The following is a 24047-nucleotide window of genomic DNA, read 5'->3' as shown; positions in this document are numbered from 1 at the left end:
ACTCCTCTAAAGAAGGGTCAGGTGACAACATACAGCAAGAAGCACACAGTCTTACAGCTAATCAGAGGTGGGAAATTCTATCTTACTGCACACTGTGGTTATTTATGTAATGAATGTGTCTGGGTAGCACTGCAGAATAACAGACCTACTGGAATCTGCTTCACAATTGAATCTTGTCACTAAAGAATGTGCAGAGGCTTGAAAACTAAACCCATCCAAACACAATTTTTGAGAATAAATGGATCACCTCATTCTATCAAGGCAAATATTTCTACCTATATTTCGAACAAAACAGACTTTTTCTCACAATTTAGAATTATGTATTATTTCAAAAATAACAAAAATTCATCCAAATAGGATATTTCAAATCTAGCAAAACCACATAGCATAAAATTAGCAGACCCTAAATTCTACACACTGGTAAAATCAATATATTGATTTGAAGTGAATTATTCAACATATTAAAAGAAGGTAGAGTTCAAGCACTTGATGGAAACATAATACTGCAAAAAACATATTTTGTTATTTAGTGACAGAAGCTCTCCTACTGTTAAATGAACAATCCTACTGTTGTTTGATAAAGGAATCAAATCTCATAAATAATGTCGTAAATAATGAAGACTAATTATTTTGCGAAGAGCATATTAATGAAATACATTCACATGATAAAACAAGTATATACATAGTAAAATTACCTATGAAGGATGATGCCACTTCTATGCTGGGTTCATCTAAAGAAATTACTATCAAGAGACTGAATACAATTTGGAAGCGTCTTGATGCTAATAAGACTAGGGCTAATTTGTATAAGGAATTTATGAATGAATATTTAAGCTAAAATCACATGGAACATGTTATGTCTGTGGATAACTGTGATACTTTATAGCATTCTGCATCACACAGTATATCACACGGAGCAATCTTCAATCTTGGAAATCATTTGGTGGCTATTCCCTAAATTCAATTCTATTAAACAGAGGCACAATTCAAGAGGATATTTTTTATAGTTTCCAGATTTAGGAAACATCACTTTGTCTTCATTGCCTATATGCATAGGTATCAACAAATACTCATAAATCCATGGCAGATTTCTAATGAATTGTTTGGAAGCCAAGCCGTGATGCAATGGCTCAAATTTATAGGTTATGAATGGTAACAGAGTACTACTGCTGCACCACTCTTAGCTATGAGAACCTTAAAGGCATTGGCAGCAGAGGAACAGAATTATTGCCTATGGATATCTACAATTTTTATACAGATGACATACTGACAGGTAGGAATACTTCAGAAGAAGCAAAGAAGTTTCAATCTGAATTAGTACAAATGCTTCAGCGTGGAGGTATGGAGCTACATAAAAGGGTGTCCAATCATCCTTAGCTGCTGCATGATATTACCACAAGGAATATTCCTTTGAGTCTCAAGAAAGTGTAATGAAGACACTGGGAATGCTCTGGAAAGTGAAGGATGGAAACCTGATCACTTAACTTTCAAAACAGATGGGAATAATCAAGATAGTTTTACAAAACGTCCGGTGTTTCTAAAGTAGCTAAGTTTTTTAATCCGTTAAGTCTTATTGCACCCATAGTAATGAGGGCAAAAATATTCATGCAGAGACTATGGTCACTTAAACTGGATTGGAACAAGAAATTATCTCTCAAGGAGTTGCATGAATAGGAAAAAATTCCTTTCCCAGCTTAATCAATCAACAGAATATTTCCAGATATATTTTAACTGAACATTCCATTAAAACAGAGATTCATGGGTTCTTGGATACTTTGGAAAAGGCTTATGGTGCATTACTTACATCTGTTGTATTACCACTGATGGAATGAATTATTAATTATTCCAGGCTCCTTTGTACAAAATCCAGAGTTTCTCTTATAAAGCCAGTTAGAATTCCATGTCTTGAAGCATGTGCAGTGTTGCTTCTATGCCAACTGGTGTTAAATGTAATAACAGCTCTACAACTAAATAAAGATGACATTTATTTGCGGTGTGAATCTACTATTGTTTTAGCAACACCTAGACAGTATAGTGGTTAAGGGAGATGACTGCGGTACTGAAGGGCTTGGGTTCGAATTCTGGAGAAAGCATGGATGTAAAATGTCTCCTCATAAGAGGTAACGGTGGCCACCTATTAGGTGCCTCCATAATAAAATGACCATCACTTCTGGCCTTAGTAGTGGCAAAAGCAAAAAAATGGCTAGGACCTGCCCTTTAAAAAGGATAAAAAACTATTGTTTTTAACATGGATATAAGCATTCCTTTGTACAGGCTCAAAAACTTTGCGAGCAAACGAATTGCGGAATTTCAAACTTTAAAAATTCAAACGGGGGCATGCTGTCTCAAAGGAAAATCCAGAGACAATAATACCCCGAGGAGCAGGCACTAGTGAACTTTTGGCTTATTCCTTGTACTGGTCAGGTCCTAAGTTCCATTATCAAGAAATTCCATTACCAGAATTATTATTATTATTATGCATTGCTTATTGTTTGGATGAGGAGTATGAGAAAGAACTAAAGGAATTATCAAATCCATGTCTAACTTTGATAATGAATTAATTCCAATAACTTTCATAAACTAATCTGAATTCTCAGTTTTATTTTCAGGTTTATCTGAAATTGTAAATTGCAGGATAAGATGCAGGGGTGTTTACCTCTAGATGAGATGCAAAAAGCTGAGGATTTTCTTATACACGGTGCCCAAGTAACTGCCTTTAAATCGGCAATTACAGCTCTTTGAGGAGGTAAACATATTCCTTCAGCATCTATATACTGGAGGGCACGGTTTACTTCCTCAGGTGCATTTGAAATACTGACCTGTTCACTGCAAGGGCTTAGCTTGTAAGATAATTCATGTTTGTGTTATGTGCTTTAAAAACAATCCAATTGCAGCAAATAAGGTCATGAGTAATCTCCAAAGTAACTCGACTTCATTCTTTCTTAATTGTGGCAGTGTTTTTTGCACACCATTTTATATCCAGTTCAAGGGTAACCACTAGGGCGTTATTATCCTAAAATTTATGTTGCTGTATTTATATGTTTATCCACAAAGGCAATACATTTGGAAATAGTAACAGACTTCACGTCTGAAGCCTTTATTGCAGTTCTTAAGTGATTTTATGCAAAAGGAAAAAAAAAATCACTTCTCTCATTACAGACAATGCTACAAATTTTAAGGAGGCCCATACAGAGTTAAGCTGTTTGCAAAAATTAATTAGAAAACCAGATGAAGCATTATCCAGCTATTTCACCTTATTGGAAGTTATTTCCTCCTAGATCGCCAAATTTTGGTGGTTTATGGGAGGCGGGGGTTAAATCCTTTAAGTACAATCTTAAAAGAACTATGGGATGTCACTATGGAAGAATTTCTCCCAATCATTACTCAAATTGAAAGAATTTTAAATTTCGCCCTTTAACCCCTATATCTAATGATATTAATGAATTTGAAATTTTAATGCCAGGGCATTTTTTAGTTGGCTGTCCAATCATTTCTATACCATAGTTTGAACTTACTGAAATTACTGATAACAGGTTATCAAGATGGCAGCACAAAACGAAAGTTTGTTCAAACAATATGGAAACATTGGCACAGATTATTTAAATCACTTGCAACAGTGCAATAAATGGCAGTTTCAGAAATCCAATATACAAACAGATTTTGCTTAAGGATGAGAGTTTGCCTGCTTGTCATTGGGGCCTAGGTTTATATATAGCATTATTTTATCGTCAGTATTTTGACACAAAATCGTGCTTTTTCTGAAATAACATATAAATTTCTTTCTATATTTATGTTCTATGACTCAAATTATGCCTAAATATTCAGTTTTGTAATTTTTGGTGTGAAATTTATGGAGAAATTAAAAAATTTATCTTGTTATATTTTTTCAGTTTCCACCAAGAATAATTCACTTGGCAGAATTCTTAATTTATAGAAACCTACTTACTTTCCTTTTTTTTTTTCCATTTACGCATGAGAGGAAAAAAGGTCTATCGTTCATTCTTTCAAATAATTTTAACTGTGTAAACCACATTTTCGTTATTATCGCTTATATTAAATACACCAAATTTTAAAAAGTGCCAAAATGTAAATTCACATACACATTTACTTTAAAATGCTGTTAAAAATTTTATAGGTTTTAATACCAATTGTTTTTTGGAAAAATTTATAAAAATATTGAAAAATACAAATTTTTAAAATAAATCATAAAAAAATATAAATTATATTTGGATTAAGTCTAAATTTCGAATTCTGGAAGGCATCGAGAAAGTTTAATAAAAAAAAGGAGATATTAATAAATATATATACCAAATTCAATTAACATTGAGGAGCTAAAATTTTGAGAGCTAATTTTTAAAAAGTACTTGTGCGATTTTTACAAAACTGGGCAGTTTGGCATAATTTGAATAGTAGAATCGAAATATGGGGGGAAAATGGCATGTTATTTCAAAACAAGTCCGATTTTGTGTCAAAATACCTGTAATAAGACAATGCTATATATTAAATCTAATACATATCTTAAGTCAGGCTTTTGAGACATGAAAAACGCAAGTTGAATTTCGTCAATTGGCCCAGTAGAACGAGAGACGTAGAACTGTCCCATCCCCCCCCACAGTGTACATGTAGCTAAAATTAAAACAGTTTCACGTATCTTTACTAGAGCTATTTAAAAAATTTGTTTATTGCCAATTTCATATTCAAGTTTCTACTTAATTTATATTACATATTATTAGAATTAGTTTACAAAATACACAAAAACAATATTTGAAAATGTTGTCTAGAATTAAAATTTAAGCTCAAATATAAAAAATTGAGTCAATTATTTACTTTTTGTCAATTTTGATATCTGCCATTATTATTATTATTATTTTGTAAAGAAATTATAATAAAATAATTTGTACTGATAGTGACATTTTATCATTTTTTAACACAAAAATCATCAAATATCAAAACAACATAAAATAAACAACTAATAATCCACTCAATTTTTTAAAATTTAAGTCTAAATTCTAATCAAATTTTGCAAGTAATATTTCTGTGTATTTTTATAGTTAAAAACACTTTACTTGAGATTAATAATAGAAATTTGATTATTATAGCCACCCTGTATCACATAAAATTTACATCTAAGAATTTTTAGAAGTTTCAATGTAAGCAAAACGTTTTATGAAGAGTCACATTTTTTGGGCATAAAAAAGTAGTTCTATTTCACCTTTAAGTCCTAAGACTTTAAATTTCCAATTTTCATGCGACAGGTAGGCCTAAAATTTATATTAATACTCAGTGTGAAATAAGCAATAATTTATGAACAATGTTACATGACAACTCTTTCTAAGAATATGCATAATTAAAAGAAATTTATTGATTTTATAATTATAACTATTGGGGAACTGATAGATTGACTACACTATAGTTTATTGCACATGTGGTGGGAATCTTTTATTGCTATTCATTCTTTATTACAGCCGAGCACATATTTATTTGAGTAAGATGCAAAGTCCTGATGTTAGATACAGTGCAAAGCTGTAATCTGTAATGAATCTGCTCTCTCACCAAGCATACTATTTTATTTATGATTATTATTGATTAAATTATTAATATTAAATTATTTAATACTTTTTTACATATCTATCATTATTTTGTTTAGCCTACTTTAAGATATGACGGTATTGCTAGGCAATGTTACATAATTTACCACCTATGAGAAGCAAATGATGATTTGCCACCCACGAGATGATAACGGATTTTATAATGATTTTAAATAAATATTATTAATATTGTTAAGTTATTACATATACTTAATTGATGACGAAACAAACATACTCCTTCTACACTAACTAAACATCACTGAACTGAAACTGTTATTTCTGTCAAATTTGATAAGAATCATATTAACCCTTTAAAGGGCACTGGTATATAATATACATTGGATGTTTGTCAGTTTTTTAACCTCCTACAAAGTGCTATTTTTTCTACACCAAAAGCTGTAATCATAAGTTTCTACTGTTTCCTTTTGATTCCAAATAGCAGCACTAACCTATGAATACTCAATATTTTGCAGTTATGAAATTAATATACCTCTTTCAAAGGTATCATGTTTGAATATTCATAAATTCCATAGAAGGGTAGGGGAATTCACAGTCTTCAAATATATGACGCACATATGCTGAACCTTTTATATATTTACTGCATTTCAATCAAAACTGATAATTAAAAGAAGATCATGTATACGTTTTTAATACCGGTTACTGAGAGTACCTTGCCAATAGATGGCAGCACCAGGCTTCTCTTTCTCTATTCTGTGTGATGACAGAATTTCTTCACATTACAATAGTTTATGATATAATAATGCATTTATGGTTAATTTACAAGTTGTTTAGGATTCAATATTATGTTCATGGGGGTATGGGAAGTTTACTGACCCTGCCCTAAGACTGAATACAAGTATATTAGTCGCTTTTTATTCTTTCTTTACACCACTCCAGTTTCTCATTACTCTCTGTTTAATTATTATTTTAATTTCAGCACTCTATCCTTTCACAAGAGAAAGACTCATCTGGTGTCAAAAAACGCTACACAACTGTAGGGGATAAATGTGGCATTGTTAGCCCTCAAACAGACTGGTTGTTTCTTGTTTTCCAAAATCCTAGATTGCAGGGAAAATGAAAAGGGATGATGGACAACTAATTTGCCACCCAGGGACTATGCCATCGTAACAAAGGAACTGTGATAACATCACACAAAGGGAAAGCTCCCTTAAAAGTACAAGAAATTGAAATGCACTGTATGCCAACTTCTTAGTGGAATGGAAAAACTGCTGATTTGAAAGCATGCTTTTATTCTTTAGGTCTCTGTTAATTTCATATGAGAGACTAAGGCCCATATCAGACGGCATTTGTTTCACATGAACAACTGTTTCAGACAATTTTTCTGCCTGGTTTACTATTGAAAAACAGATGTGCAACTTTTTCCTTCCTTTCCAAAAAACTGCAAGTTGTTCGTTATCAACCAATCAGCTATCAGCTTTGAATGCTATCAGCTTGTTTGTAATAGAGAACCAGTTTCCCCTGTGTTAACTTCCAAAGCGATCTATGGTGATTGGCTCTTGTGACAAAGCAGAACAATTGTTCCAAACAGCTGTCCTTACAAAACAAACCGACATGTGATAGCAGCCTAAGGAATACAAGAAAAATTATTACCCTGGGTTAGGATACAAGTACATGATTTAGTCTTCACAGCTGGTGAAGATCCTGAGCTAAGACAGAAAACGTGTTGCACGCATTGTGGATTATGCTCATTTTTGACTTGAACTGACCCAGTCCCATAGGCGGTCAGCGATTAGTCGTTCGGAAGGGGTACACGGTGACTAAAGGTCGCCTTCATCATTGCTCTTAAGACCACCCGCTGGTACCCACCGGAGTTACGCCTGAGTGGCCTCGGCCACATGCTCTGCTTATAATTGCTATCTATTGCCATTGATGCTTTATTGCCTCAACCCGTATTGCCATTTGCTGTAATTGCTTTTTACCATATAATTGCTATTATTTTTATTAATTATAGTAAGTATAATTAGTATTTTAACTGTACTGATTACTACTAACTGGTTGATCTGCCTGCAAGTCGCCCTCCCAGAGGTCTTGCAGGCTTCGACTCTACTTATCCTCAGAAAAACTTCCGTGGTTTTTAGAAGGGAGTAGATTTATTTATTAACCTGTGGCGCGAACCCATTGAGTGGGTAGGATTTTATTTTGGATAATTTCAAAATGTCAAAAATGGAGAAGCTGCTAGAAATTATTAAAAGTCAAATTAATAATTTGAAGCGCGTTAAGGAAAGCAATGGTGAATTAACGGTTACTGAGAATGCATGTTATACATGTTTTTTGACTATGTTAGAAGTTACCAAGGCCATCCCTGAGGGCACAGATAAAAATCAATCTTCAGCTAGCACACATCAGGAAGTTGTTTGGGCAGAGCCATGTAGCAGTAAGACAGCCACTACAAATATTAGATCACGTAGTCCTATTAAGCTGCATAGTAGCTCTGAAATAGGCAAACCTTTAGATCAGGACACCAGTTCTGATGATGATACTGTACCTCACAAATATGGTGATAAAACTGTGCACACGAGGTAACTTAAGAATGTTGCTAAAAAAGCAAAGATTGTTGCACAAAAAGACTCGGAATCGACCGACTCCAACATGGAAATGATTAATGTTTCTAACACCTGCACTGATAAATCCTTACATGTACCTCAATTACAAAACCCAAATGAAGATATGGATACTACATCTAACGAACAACAATCCACTAATGAAAATAACAAGCAAGATGACGTTAATCCAGTGAACTCTAAACTGCCTCCCATCACATTAAATGAAAATAAACTCACATGGGGTGACATTCGTAAGCTTATTAAACAGCGTGGATATGGATATTACAGTAAAACTTCAAATGATAAAATTAAGATTTTTGCACACGACCTTGACAGTTAGGGGTATTATAAAAATTCTCAAGGATGCAGCTGTAGAGCATCACTGTTTTGTATTACCAGAAGAAAAACACATCAAGGTTGTAATAAGAGGTCTTACCTCTTCTACTAAAGTTGAAGACATTAAGGAGGAGCTTAATGCCCTAAATTACGTCCCCTCAGATATTAAACAAATGACACGCCACCAAAAGGGAGATGTTATGAAACTGCCTCTTTTCCTCATTACCAAAAAATGAGACTTCCAAAGGAATCTATTATGAGCGCTATCTAGTGGATTTTAAGGTAAATATTGAAGACTATAAGGGAAGACAGGGACCCCTGCAGTGCTTTAGGTGCCAAGGGTTCCACCACACCCAAACTGGTTGCAATTATATACCTAAATGTGTTCGCTGTGCAGAAGAACACTTTTCATACTTATGCCCTTTTAAAAATGACAAAGATAGAACCCCATGCTGTGCAAACTGCGGTTCTGAACATACTTCAAGTTTTCGTGGTTGTACTAAGTTTCCGAAAGCAAAAAATGACAAACAAAAAACTTACACCAGCAGAATTGTGCAGAACAAGCAGGACTATTCACTGAAAAAATTCAGGAAGCCAAGAAAGTATTTATTGATCTCTCAGAACTCTTAGCAGCTATAAAAACCACTGGTATTCAAATTACACAACAAATGAACGAAATTACCCAACTAAATAAGGACTTCAATTCTACCAACCAAAATAATAATGGGTAGATACAACTACAACAGAGCTCCAATAAAACTTACTGTTTGGAATGCATGTGGCATTTCTAATAAAATTATGGAGCTGCAAAACTTTCTTACTAATTATGATATAGACGTGGCTTTAATTACTGAGACGCATGTTTCATTCATGCAATAACATTAAGATTCCGAATTATATGTGCTACAGGTGTGATAGGTTGAGTCATCGCGGTGGGGGAGTCGCAATTTATGTTAGGCAATCCTTTCAGTCATGTCACATTGCAGACTTCAGAAAAAACGGTCAGGAGATGATCTCAAGCTATCCGTACTTCTCCCTTATTATAGCATAGTGTATTTCTGTGCCTTCTATAACCTGCCTTCGGTTCAATTGGATGAAAACATCTTAAAGAGTTTCTTGCCTTTAAACACGCCCATTATTGTTGGAGGTGATTTAAACACAAAAAGTGAAGAATGGAAATGCCAACATACTAATAAAAATGGTACTAAGTTACATAATTTCATCAAGAATAACACTGTTTCATCTATGCTCCGGAAGATTACACTTATTTTCTAAGCGACCCCAGTAAGGCTGACATTCTGAATTTAATTTTGACTACTTCTTCTATACCCATGTACTTAGAAGTTAAGCAAAAAATGACCTCGGACAATGTCCCAATTATTGCTACTCTTGGTATGACTAAAAGCATCCTGAAGAAGGAAATCAGTTTCACTGATTGGACATTATTCATTCAGCTTCTTAGCAAAAAGTGCAGTGGCATGCCAAAGCTTAAAACTTCTCAGGATATAGACGTTGCTATTGACAGACTTACCAATTCTATTAGTCATGCAATTACCAGTACCACTCGTAAACTCCCGGCCAATCACAGTGTGGATAGGCTACCCTCTTTTATTCGAGAGCAAATCAGAGAGAGGAATAAGCTCCGAAAAATCTGGAATAAGACTTGGAACCCAGCCCACAAAAAAGAGTTGAATAAGCTATTATTCGAGTCATTAAAGAGAATATTTACAAATTCAGACAAGCCTTTAACAGACAAGCCTAACGGAGGCTTTTGGTCCTTCGTTAAGCGCCTCAAAAATAATTCCACTACGAATAAGTCTATTTATAGCAATAATTGTATTGCATTGACCAACAAAGACAAGGCGGAAATTCTCGCTGATCATCCTGAACAGCAATTTAAAACAAATGACTTACACTGTAACTATAGCTTCATTTATGATGTTCGCTACTTTGTAAAAGACTGGATAAATGCCCTTAGTGTCAGAAACAGGACTCAGTTCACCACCTCAGCAGAAGTGCAGGATATTATCAAGACTCTGAAGAAAAGAAAAACGCCTGGGCATGACATTATCTTGAATATGGCCATTAAGAATCTTCCCCACGATATTATTATTCATTTTATAAGCATAATCAATGCCAGTTTAGAAAATTCTTACTTCCCGTGTGCTTGGAAGCTTGCCAAGATCATTCTACTACCAAAACCAGGAAAAGAGATAACCAGACTGAATGGCTACCGCCCTATTAGCTTGCTCTCGGGCATCAGAAAGATTTATGAGAAAATTATCTATGCTCGCTTGCAACCCTAATTTAAGAGACTACCTTTGGAACAATTTGGTTTCAGAAAAAGCTTATCCACGACCAAACAATTAGTTAGACTCACCGAGTTTACTGGCAGCACTTTATATAACAAGGAAAGTGTTGCCTTACTCATGCTGGATGTGGCAAAAGCCTTCGACCGCATCTGGCATGAGGGGCTCATTTATAAGCTGATCCAGCTAAATTTTGACTGTGAACTAATTCTGCTATTGTTAACAGAAGATTTTATGTCTCAATGGGTCAGGACATCTCTAGCCTCAGAAGAATGTGCGCCAGTGTAGCGCAGGGGTCCATTTTAGGACCTATTTTGTATCTTTACTACGTGATGGACTTACCTAAATTACAGAATGACCACAACACTTTTCTTGGATGCTATGCAGATGACACTCCATTAGCGATTAAATCTATCCGTCTGACGCACGCTATTCAAAAACTGCAGAACTTCATACCTAACATTGAAGACTGGTGCATCAAATGGCGTGTCGCAATAAATGCTCAAAAGTCACAATTAATGATTATCAGGAGAATGCAAAGAAAAACTATTATTGCTAATCTCAGTCTTTTTAATGAGATGATTCCACTTGTAAAGAAGGCAACTTATTTAGGAGTTGTCATCAATCATAAGTTTACCTGGTCAGACCATACTGGCAAGGTCAGATGTAAGGCTTTGTATATTATTCACCAATTAAATCCACTGCTAAGTTCAAGCTCGAAACTCAGTCTGGTCAAAAAGAGGCACATCTACACTGCTGTTATTAGACTGGTGCTCTGTTACGCCTCACCAGCATGGGCCACGGCCTCCAACTCAGAGATAGCAAAATTACAGGTCACCCAAAATAAGTACCTATGCCGCATTACGAATGCCCACTACTTTGTTAGCAACAATACCTTGCATAAAGATTTAAAAATTGAGTATATGGATGATTACCTGCAGATTACAAATGGAAAATTCTTTGCTAAAGCACGTGAATGCATACATCTAAGCTCTTTAAATGTTTTTAATTATGAAATTCTGCAAGAAGACCACGGTATTCGCCACCTCATGGCTCACCTCACCCGAGATTCTAATTTCCCCACCTAAATACTGCACTGTATATAGTATTGATAGTGTATATAGTTCAGGATTTCACTTTGTTTTTTTTTTTATGTCTCAATTTTCTGTTCTAAGGGTCTAGAAGTTACAACTCATTCAAAATTTTGCCACAAATTAAATTATTGTATATACCACCCCTCAAAGGGTTAGATTAAGAAAACATTACTACCAAAAGTAAGTTACAGAAGCACATTTTATCTTTATCTTGGCATAACTTGCATATGATTTGAAATATAACCGCTAGGGTTGCCATAAAACATGTCATAGATGGTATTATTCATTTATTAATTCAATTTAGAAAATACTAGTAATTATAGAAATACTAGCATATACTTACTAAATAATTATATGAATTATTAATTATTTCTATAAGAACGCAATAAATAAATAAAATGAAACCATTCTTTATTTTGAGACCTTCTGAATATTTCTCCAGCAAGAAATGAATAAAACCAAATTAAACAAAAAACTGAATACTTATTTTTTCTTTCAACTTAAAAAAAATTATCCTTAAAAAGCTTAAAAACACAAAACTTTGCTACAAAGAATAAAAGTCCACGACCAATTTAAAACAAAGATTTTATATGAGGTTTCAAACTTTTTATAAAATAACCCACAATTGCCATTCAATAGTTTTTAAAGGATGTGAATAACAAACAATTATTAAAATAGATTTTATCCATTCACCAATGCTATAGTTATCATTTTAGTACAGCATCTGGATCAAACATGACTTTTCCTTTCATAGTTTTTACATTGTGCACTCTCAAAAATCAAGAAACCTAAATCAATAAATTTATACCAAAATTTATTATACCCAAATTTGTATAGCAGTTTTAAACCCAGAACATTTTGCAGATTAAAAATAAAATATAAGAATCAATTTTTAGCATTTCTGTTCCTTTTGTACAAATATAACCTCATAATATTTTTACTAATATAATTATCATTATTAATAAATATTTACCTTAAAATACTCTAATAGTTCTTTGCAAGTTATTTTTTTCCCATTCACTTCTTTCAAAATCAAATTTTCTCTTGCTAGTAGTAGAGGGATTAATGTTTTCAGGTTTTCCTTAAAATTATCAGCAATATCTAAAATTAAGAACAAAAGAATTTCATTGTGAAAAATCAGAAAGAAAACAAAATTCATTATGTTAAATATTAATTCTCAAGATATTTTTCTTTCAACATAAATTTCTATTTTATGTATAATATGATGATAATATTTTAGAATATATATATTCATTACCAGAATTTACTACATAAAGATCTTTTTGCTGTTGTAAAAGTTGGAGTGAGACAAATAGGGAAAGATTAAGGATTTTCATTCCAAAGTACAAGTTTAGATAGTTTTTAAGGACCTATGTTGTTTTCATAAAATAGGACAAATTGTATTGCCACTGATACAAATGAAAGCTTAGAAATATTCTTTCCAAACACATTAGAAATCTGAAGTGTCCAGCATTTTAGAGCTCCTTGACTGCTGACAAAAATGTACCTAACGTTGCACTCTTTGACAAAAAACATGACAAAGGATGCATAAAGAAATTCTGTTTAATAAGGACCAACATATAACCTTATATTATATTCACTTTGCAATCTAAGAGGCATCTGTTAGAAGAAATCTATAACATAAAGAGAACATTTTAAATGTGAACACTGGTTTGGTTTCTGATACTGTTGCTATCCTCATAAAATTAGATAAAACAATTCCGATTAAGACTATTAAAAAATTTGCCTGAAATTTTTGTTGTTTAATCTTTGGATGATTCATACAAAGGAAAAGCTCACAAATGTACACAATTCCAAAAAAGAGACATCACAAACTGGGATTGTAGATGAAATACTGGAAATATTTCTTTACGTATGTATAACTTGAAAATGTTCACTTAAATAAATTTTCTTACTCTTTCATATCAAACTGCGACTGCATTCCAGTAGCGTATTTGCATGAAAATACTCTGTCAACTGAAAATGAAGTAGAAAACAAGTATACTGAAATGCAGTTGATGGTTTCTGAAATCTTAAAATCCATTCTCAAAGTGTTCAGATAATATAGTAGCTAATGTTATATACTTGTACCAACTTACTTTTGTCCAGCCAGAGTGCAAAAGTGAATTAATTGTGCTGTAGCTCCTAATGTAAAAATAATGGTAGACCAAACAGATCTTGAATGTTTTTACTCTTTGAAACATCATTTATTAGTTGGTTTTGGTCATAAAGATGAATGATGAACTCAAGTAAAAACAGCTATTTTAAAAACCATCCAACTAGTTCTCTTATTTTATAGTTCTTTAAACTACTCTGTCACAAGTTTTTCAGTGTGGACTGTCATCCTGATATGTGAATACTTCATTAGGAAATGATAATGGTGGACAACAACTGTGTAGACATGGTTCTTCAGAATAAATGTATCAATAATCCTCAGCAATGAAGTGATCACCAAGAACTATAACTATTCCCTGACACTTCCATGACATTATGCTCCAAATTCCAGACAGTCCACCTACATTTTTCAGTTTGAGCATGCAGCTGAGGAGATTCTTGATATACAAACTCTCTAAGGAGTGGAAAAGATGGTGAAGGTTGATTCATCACTGAACAGTACACATTTTACATTGCATACGCTCTAAATTTTCCACTTCTAATGCCACCTACACCAGCATTCAAACATGTGTTTAGGTTATAAATGGCTTTGCTATAGCTGCCTTGCAGTGGATATTACACTTGTGAAGCTCTCAATGGGCAGCTTTTGTAAAAATGGACATGTATGTTCATGAAAATGCCAAGTTCTGCTGCCATTTGATTAGTCACTGTTTTACAGTTTGTGAATACAATTCCCTTTAATACTCTAATATTCTAGAGATAACTTCCTCATAACATGACAACTAGATTAGACTACTACTCATAACTACTTTGATTAGAGAAAGTTCTTTGTTTTTGGAGGTACACAGACTTGAGCCTAGATACATAAAAAAGACCCACAGTCTTCATAAAAAGTACATCAGCTAGATGAGCATAAAAAATCTGTCCACTTTTTAACCTATAAATTAATTCTAAATAGCTGAAGTTCAATATTTCTAATACTGCTTAAAATTTAAGGTTCACACTCTACTGTTGTCAATGAAATTTAAAATTATTCAGGGTTTCCAAGTGGATATTCATATACTGGCTTGAAAGTTTTAGTGTCATACCTGTAATATTTTTCAGTGTCAATGCAAACCCTAAATAAAAGTTATAAGCAGAGCTTTACACAGAGCAAATGCAAACCATAAAGTGATTGGTGAGCTTTTCAGATCTTAGTGAACAGACAGCAACTCATAACTTTATTCTCAAGCAAAATTCCAATATCATGGGATTATTCTTAAAACTAATAAGTGCTAACAAAAAGTTATTTTCATTTCACATATCGTCATTACTATTAAAACTAAAATTCTGATAAAAAATTGCCCCTCATAAGAAATCCAAACCAATCAGAATAACTTAATTCTTTTCCCCTTAAATTTTATTCTGGTAAAAGAAATCCAATGCAGAAATAAATTTCATGCAGACTGTTTAGAACTAAACTTTACAATTCATCCCAATTATACAGTATTTTACACATAACAAATCATATAATAATATACTTTTGAAATTCGTTTCATAAATTATCTGAATTTAAAAACACTTAACCTTCACTTAAAAACAATTTTTTTTTTTTTTTCATTAGAGCATGCACATATTCAACAGAGATTTTATTTTGCAGGGTAGAAAGGGGCCATTACTCATAACTTCCATTTATCCTTGTGTCTTTTCTACCATAAGCATGGTTCTAATGATTAAAACAATTCATTTAATATAATACCGCACTATAAAAAGAAAAGCAATTTTTGATAACTATTTTAACTCATTATTCTAATGCAAAAAATATGATCAAGTTTCATAAAATGATAAATATTTGATAACATACCTGAAAGCCTGCCATCAAAATGAGGATTAGTGGCTACCTTTAGCCCAGGATGGGGTAATAAGAAACATGATGTGTCAGCAAAACAAGCACGAATGTGTTTTCGGAGTTGCTGAAGCTCTGGATGTTGTTTTTCTGAAATCTTTTTGCAAAAGAAAGAGTATAGCATTATACAAATTATTAACTGACATTTTTGCAGGAGAGTTATTAAGTAAAAATTATTTGAAATTTAAATACAAAAACTGCATTAAATTTTAAACTTCAAAAAATTTTTTAAATATATTTTGGCCATATCACATTTTAAAGATGCCCAAATTATACTAACATAGGTGAATAATATATGCATTAACAGGAATGTTTCTTTTTGATATTTTAATATATTGTTAAGTTATATTATTCCAAATTTCAGTTTTGAACACTAAACTTTGTAACTATATGGAATTTTTTATCAAAATAAAATTTTATGTTTAATGAAATAAAAATAAAATGACATATTACAGCAACATTCCAATGAATAATAATTTAGAAGATAACTGCTATTTCCATTTGTAATGCATTTTAATACAAGCCCAGTTTCAGTCAGTTATACCCCATTAACCATCAACAGAATTTGCATAAGGATACACATCTCTCACGTTATTGTATATTTCTACTTCCCAACTATAGATACACAATATTTAAAGATCCCCTGCCCCCCCCGAAAAAAAGTCAGATAATTTAAAACATATTTTATATGGTTTTTATTACCATTTATATTTTAGTATTAACAATTAACATTGCGATGATTATTGTTCAATGCTATGCCTATTTAATATTATTTGTTATCCTTATGGGCAGAAGCATGTAGTAGATGTAAAATGAAACAGCATTCATTCTTCCATTCATGTCAGTTTGAGTAACAGCTATTATGAGAGTTTTCACACTCTTAATGAAACTATGTACAGTATTTTAATATACAGTCAAAAGTCGTTAATTCGGACACCCGTAATCAGGAATGATCTATAATCCGGACCTCAAAGCTAAAAACTTTCTGCGTATGCGCCGCATTGGCACATGCGTTTTACGTGGGTGCGTAAGACCCTGACTACTGCGCATATGCGTGTGTGATGCTAAAGCAAAGTTTAAAGTTTAAAGAAATTAAACATTTAGCAGTAGTAGCAATGAAAGCTCCTTGAGATATGTTGTGCAGACATTGAAGACAATAAAAGATTTTGAACTTAACCAATTTATTAACAATATAATATAGAATAAAAACACAAAAATAAATATCAACAATATTAGAGTATAAGGAAAAACATAACATAATCATCATTCATTAAATATTTTTACCTGTACTCCAAAACACTGGCATTCTATACAAACAAAAACAAAAAATGAAAATGTCCTAAATAGTGACTATGCAGCCTAAAAAATAAAGCTGGCTACCCATTCAATAAGTCCATAATCAATGGTCAAGAAAACACCTGAAAAATTTAAATGTGAAACCACTTAAAACCGGCCTAACTTCGTTTGCACAAGGAGTCGTCGCTGCTCACGTATTTTTAATTCTGCCCTCAATGAAGAAACATGGACGCCGCCCACGGCAGTCACTCACAGGATAGCCCCCGGAACCGAAGAACTTCAATCTGGAACCATCATCTCGCAAACTGGAATCAAGGCATCCTTTCACCGGACTGCAGGCATCCTTTGGAAGGGGCTGGAAACCGCTCACTTACCAGCCGGGAAACCAGGAACTAGAAGGGTTGAGCCTATTCTATTCTATTCTATTCCTTTCACAAAAATGGCCTTGGCTACTAAGAGCCTTAATCCATTCAGTTTGCGTCATGCTTTACAGCCGGTTAGTAGAAGAAATAGTGGTGTATGAACACCCGCACAGAGGCGAAAATTTACAGGATTTAATCCTGCAATTGTAGATGAAAAGGAGATAAGCAATTGGCATTGGAAGCAATTTAAAACGGCAATGATCTCAGATCTCGTGTAGTCAGTGCGGCATAACGGTCAGGTCAGAAAAGGCAGTCCTACTACATCAGCATCCACTCCCTGAATGAGGGAGGAGCACTCAGAATTGTTAGCAGCAAGTAGAGAACCACGTGATGTGGATCAGCAAATCATAGAAGTTCTTTTTTACAAAATTCTAATTTGACCAGAGTGGTCACATGATATGTACAATTAAATGAAAACTTGAATAACAGAAAGTAAACTTGAATAAATGAATTCTTGGATAAATGGAAAAAAATATTTACACTATTTACATATTTACAATCACCATCTTGGATTGTGATGTATTGTACGCGGTCGTTTGACCGTGTATTCAATAGTAGGGTCATAATCAATGATGTTCTGAATAGCCTGGTATTCGCTATTCCTAACTTTTTCAAAGAAATTGTGGGATATAGTGAGAATGTGATCCATAAGATCAGGGATTTTAAGATCTTTTTGAATATCTTTATTCCTGACAAACCAGGGCGCGTTTGTAATTGATCGTAATATTTTGTTTTGCAAAATCCCGATCTTTTTCCTTTCATTCTTATTTCCGATGGCCCAAGCAGGGGCGGCATATGTTAGAATCGGTCGGATGAGAGAGGTATATAATACTTTTTTAGTGTGTAAATTAAGTTTAGAGTTTCGCCCAATAAGTGGATAAATAGCCATGTATGCAGAATTCCCCTTATTTGCTATGTACTGGAGGTGGTTTTTGAAGTTTAGTTGTTTATCAATATAGACACCCAGATATTTATATGCATCACTATGCGGGATAGGAATGCTATTGATTTTAATTTCAGTGTTGACATTTTGCAGTTTCTTATATCTTCTATAGAGGACAGTATTACATTTATGAGCGTTGAGATTAATTTTCCAGATAGAACACCAGTGTGCTATATTATTAACGTACATTTGAAGATTGTTAATGGCAAGTTGGGGTTTTATTGATTCCGAGAGGACTATTGCATCATCGGACGTCTGCTAGCAGAAGTAGGAATGACGTCATCTCACGGCAACCAATCAGCTATCGGCACGAATCGGCTTTTCAGATGACGTAAATCATGTTTCGTTTTTGCATCTCAATTAGGTTGAAACAGTCCGTTCTCAATGCAAACAGTGGCAGCAAGAAAAGAAGTAGAAGTAACTACTATATTATATTAAAATAAGGACTAAACTAATTAAACATTTCAAGGAGGAGAGATGATGCAGCAAAAGGTTTAAAAATAAGCTATATTTTCCAACAGTGTGCACAAGTGCAGAATACGTTTTCGCCTGCGCGTTTAATGTATAACGGACGGTTGAAGCTAAAATTATCAAATTTAGTTAATGTCAATGATTGCGTTGTTCCTTAATCTTCGAATTGGATCCCGCTTATTATTTTTTGCAGACTGTAAGAGCAATTTTATAAAAGTAAACTTGAACTTTCGATTATGTCAAATAGAATTTCCGATGCTGGAACTTCCAAAGGATCTACAAAACGAAAGTATGTTTCGATGTCCAACAAACAAAAAGTGCAATTGCTGCAAAAAATGGATAAAGACATGAAGAATGTGACAGAGAGGTTAGTGAAAACGAAAAAATTTCGATTGACAAGTTAGTCGGTATTCTCGGCACAGCAATTAACGAGACTTGAACAGCGAACTTTGTAACTGAACAAGAAATTATGTCTTTTTATAGAATTAAAGAGAAAGTATTATCACATAAAATGAAGCAACTTAAACAACTTACATTAAGAGAAATATTTAATAAAGTAAACAAATAAATATTAAGCTTTTTTTTTTTTTTTTTTTTTTTTTTTTTTGTAAATTTTGATACCCTTTAGATCATAATTGTTCTTTATTTCATAAATTACGGTTTCATATTTTTAATTTTAGAATTTCTGCATGCCATCTTACGAGATTTAAACTGATGATCTATAATCCGGAAAAATCGATAATCCGGAATCTCCAAAGTCCCGACGAGTCCGGATTAACGACTTCTGACTGTATTAATTTTTTTACATTAATTTTAGCTATATTCATGTTATCTAGCTTTCAAATATGACTATTCAAAGATAATAATTGAAATTTCTTGTGTGGCATTCCTTGTCATATTTGAAATAGGCTGTGAACAGCAGTTAAGTTTCCTATCAATCCACTGATTCAATATGGAAAAATTGTTTAATAATAACAAGAAGAATTATTATTTCAATATCATTCCTACTGCACACTACATATTGGCAATAAACTCTTGATACAGTTTATATGAGTGAATCATTAATGTTACTCATGCATGTAACATTTTAGGGCAAGGATCATCATGCATACAGTAGAGCTTTAATTATTCGGATTGCAGAGAATTGCTTATTCTTCTTTTAAGCCCACTTGCATTTAAGTTCATTCTTAATTCATTGGCGTACTTTTAATATTTTCATTAATTTAATTCATATACTAAACTAGATACAATGAACATATGAAGACATTTGTTTATGAGTACTGCATCATGAAGATATTTATCATAAAATAACAACAAAGGAATATTTTGATAACAAAACTGTACTAAAAAGAAATGTATATTGTATTATTTTAGTAAAGTCTGAAATTTGGACATCCAGTATTTAGAATGATCTAATACTTGGACCTCTGGACCGGCAACCAAAAAAATAATTAATTAAAAAATTCTTTTACAAATTCTAGGAATGGAAAATATAACGAAACTGTTACAGGTGTACTGCTAATGTGGTTTTTCTCCAGACTAACTGGAATTTCTGCACATTAATTTCAAACACCTGCTGGCTAAGGAGTTGCACCATAGCTGATAAGAATACATTAGTTGACGTTTTATCGATGTTGGCCAAGACCACAAAACTTTCAGCCCTTGAGTGACTGTGGAGGCCAGAGCTGGCACTATGCATTTTCCCACCCGGTGCTATCCCTGTGAGTTCAAAATCCTGCTACTCAGTTCTCACTTTATCTTACTACCCAGTGCCTCTCCTAAATTCTAAAAATTCTGGCATCAATAATTTTTGCTGTTTGATGCTCCTCTAAATTCTAAAATTTTCACTGCCCCTAAATCTGACATTCAATGCGGCCCCACCAATTGCACCTGCCCTGATGAACCTGCACCTGATCTGTGGGAGCTGAGCATTTTTCTGTCTGACCTAAACAAGTGAAGCCCCCAATGTTACCATGTCTACATGTCATCTTACTAGATTTAGACTGATGATAATCAAGACTACTTATTTTTATATCTTAACAAAAATACTTTCAAGAAATAAAAAGCAGTGAAGAAGCATTTTAATTTATTATTTCTAAAAAATTTAATATTTACTTACTGTAAGACGTTTTTCTAGAATTTTTTTACCACCTTGTAAGCCATAAGGTGCTTCATAAGGGTAGCTCCAATCTCTCACAAGAAAAAGCAGCTTCTGAAATGATAAAATCGTTTGCTATGCAAAAAATAACGAAAAAATTACCGACATTGAGAAAAATACACATATTTATGATATATTCTGTATTTAAATTAAGTCGCCAGGAATAATAAATTCCAAAACCTTAATTCAGTTAATATAAATTTGTGCATTAATAAAATACTAACTAATAACATGACAGATAGAAGTCAGCATGATATTTATCAACATATCTCATTGGTTTTAGTTTTGGATTCATTAGTTTGGTTTTGATGTTTACATAAAGCCCAGTCTACTTTACATGTTAGGGTAGTGATGGTCAACTCCTGTGCACACTAAACACATTTTATATTGGTTATCAAAATTAAAGGCTAATGAGAAAAAGTATACTCACTCAGTTAAAGTTGCAACCAGTGCCCAATGCTGTAATTATTTATATTAACTAAATGCAACTCAACACAAAATTGCCCTTCTGCACATATGTTAGTGCCAGAACCAAGCAAATTCGGTGATTGACAATGTAATGCGCAATGGACACATGTTGGGATTCCGGTCTGTAGTGTTGTTTAAAGGGAATGTGGTTTCTGAGAGTGATCACTATTCAGTAATTATGGCTCAAAGGCATCACTTAAGGGAAGGTCAAAAGAGGCGAATAATTGGTAGAATCGAGAGAGATCAAACACATGGTGTTAGCCCCAGACTTGAATTTCCCTCAAAGCATCATGTCAAGAGTTTAGAGGCATTTTTTAAGCACTGGATCAGTTGAGAGACAGCCTGTCAAGGGCGACTAAGAGCAACAACTGCATCAGAAGACCATTTTCTGTCATTGTTAGCTCAAAGAAACCACAAAGTGACTATAAGAGACCTAGTTTTAGGCTGCCACAGGAACTCGAATTTCTACTGCTGCAAGAAGGCTTATTGAGGTTGGATTGTATGCGAGAAAAATAATGGTTTGTGTCCCACTCACTCCAATTTCAAAAGGGGCCCATTTAAACTGGTGCCATCATCATGCTAAATGAAACCAAGACAAATGGGTCCAAGCATTGTTCACTGACGAGTCAGATATAATCTGAATAGTTATTTTAGGCTTATTTTGATCTGGAGAGAGGAAGGATAGAAGGAAATAGGGCTTGGATTAACAAACATCCTTTTTCAGAAAAGACACCATTTCAAATTTTCATTGCTAACAATTTAAAAAATATAATGATATTGAGAGCAATTTAAATGTTAGTTTCAATTTTCATTAAAATATTTATGGCCTTAAATTTTCAATTTTAAAATGCAACATAGTAGTATGTCTGTACTTGCGGAAGTTCTAAGAATATCCACAGATAAGAGCAAATGCTACATGTACCAGGACATTAGTATAATTACTTACATTTATTTGTATTTTTTTAAGTTTTGTAATATGCAATTAACATTCGTTAAGTAGGACACAGCCAACAATAAATAAAGTAATAAACAGAGTATTCCATACTCTGCTATATATTATGCATTATTAAAGAAAATATAAAAAGGTGCAGTAAAATATATTGTATGCTAAAAAACACTCTTTCCTACCTATTTTAATTTAATCTGGAAAAAGGTCTAAATTTACCTATTTTAATTTAATCTGCCAAAAACGAGTGAGAAATAAAAAAATATAGTTTTTTTAAGAACTTTTAGAAGCATGAGAACTGTGATAACAAACACATCAATAATGAGAATATTATGAATGCTAGAAGCAAGAGTGGAAGACAATTTGAAAAGCAGCAGCATGGCTATGGAAATAAAGACAAATCAAACACTCTCTGATCACTGATAGGTCATATTCTCTACTTATGTAGTTATGATCATCAAGTTGGGATGTGAGATAAGAGTTTGAGGCATTTCTTTTAGCCAGAAAATTTAAATAAGGCTCTGCTATGACCATTAAAATTCTTAATATTTAGTTAAATCAGCTCAACTAAGGGTGCAAACATATGGGGAAAATATGTCTGAGATTTAACCTTATGCCTATGTTACAAACCACTGTCATTTCAAAATTCATAGGAAATTTCTTCCTCCACATCTTTGATTTGTGGAGTGAAAGTATGGATACTGAATTAGCAGATATGGAAGCGTTAAGTGTACAGGCTGATTATAATTATTCAAATGACACCACAAAGGCATGTAGAAAGGAGGGAGAAAATACATCATAAATTAAACACAGTAAACCCTCTCTACCTATGGTTCCAAACAATTCTTGTCTTTTGTATAAAAGTCTTCTTTGTATTAATATGAAAGTGATTTAAAAAATATTTAGGCAATGAATTTTTTTAATTTGTCCCAAGTGTTAAACTAGACAACTCAAAAATATTGCGGAGTTCGGAAAAAACACAGAATCTGTTACTTTTAAATAAAGAAACACATTAAGAGGAAAATGATCATGTTTATAAACCTTAGAATAGGCAAATTTTATCTACAATATAAAAAGCTGAACATTTTCTATAAGGATTCAAAAGCAACCTGAAGCATTTTTTACACAAGAGGATAGTAAAAACAGCTGATTTGCATTGAAATAATGAATGGCCTTAAAACATACATGAAATGAAAAGATGATGAAAATAAGAACAAAACAAGTATTGAATTATATAATATACATTATCTCAAACATTAAAAATCCTCTCTCTCTCAAAAAGTGAAATATATTAAAACTCAGACTTTTCCTGATTAATGTCAATAAAGTTAAATTTGAAGTATTAAAATATCTTTGGAGAGCATAGTTAAAATTTAGAGTGTCAATTAAAATATATTGTATGGATAGCAGGCCATTACAACTTGCACTCTCACCTGCGTGATCTTAGAGTGA

General features: G+C 33.0%; 1 protein-coding gene across 7 annotated transcripts in view; it reads right to left on the bottom strand.

The window, feature by feature from the left end:
- Nucleotides 1-24047, bottom strand: part of atl (atlastin GTPase) — a 254971-nt gene that overhangs the window by 55494 nt on the left and 175430 nt on the right. For all 7 annotated transcript variants that reach the window (XM_085807529.1, XM_085807534.1, XM_085807530.1 and 4 more), the window contains 3 exons: nt 21143-21235; nt 15850-15988; nt 12865-12992 (listed from right to left, as the gene is read on the bottom strand). In XM_085807529.1, the coding sequence (XP_085663655.1) occupies nt 12865-12992; nt 15850-15988; nt 21143-21235 (360 nt within the window). The remainder of the gene's footprint in view (nt 1-12864; nt 12993-15849; nt 15989-21142; nt 21236-24047) is intronic.

This window comes from Stegodyphus dumicola, chromosome X1 (assembly GCF_044657685.1).
Source record: "Stegodyphus dumicola isolate Sdum_Otavi_A_Nest chromosome X1, ASM4465768v1".
Taxonomy (NCBI): domain Eukaryota; kingdom Metazoa; phylum Arthropoda; class Arachnida; order Araneae; family Eresidae; genus Stegodyphus; species Stegodyphus dumicola.
This window is presented reverse-complemented; position numbering and strand designations above follow the sequence as displayed.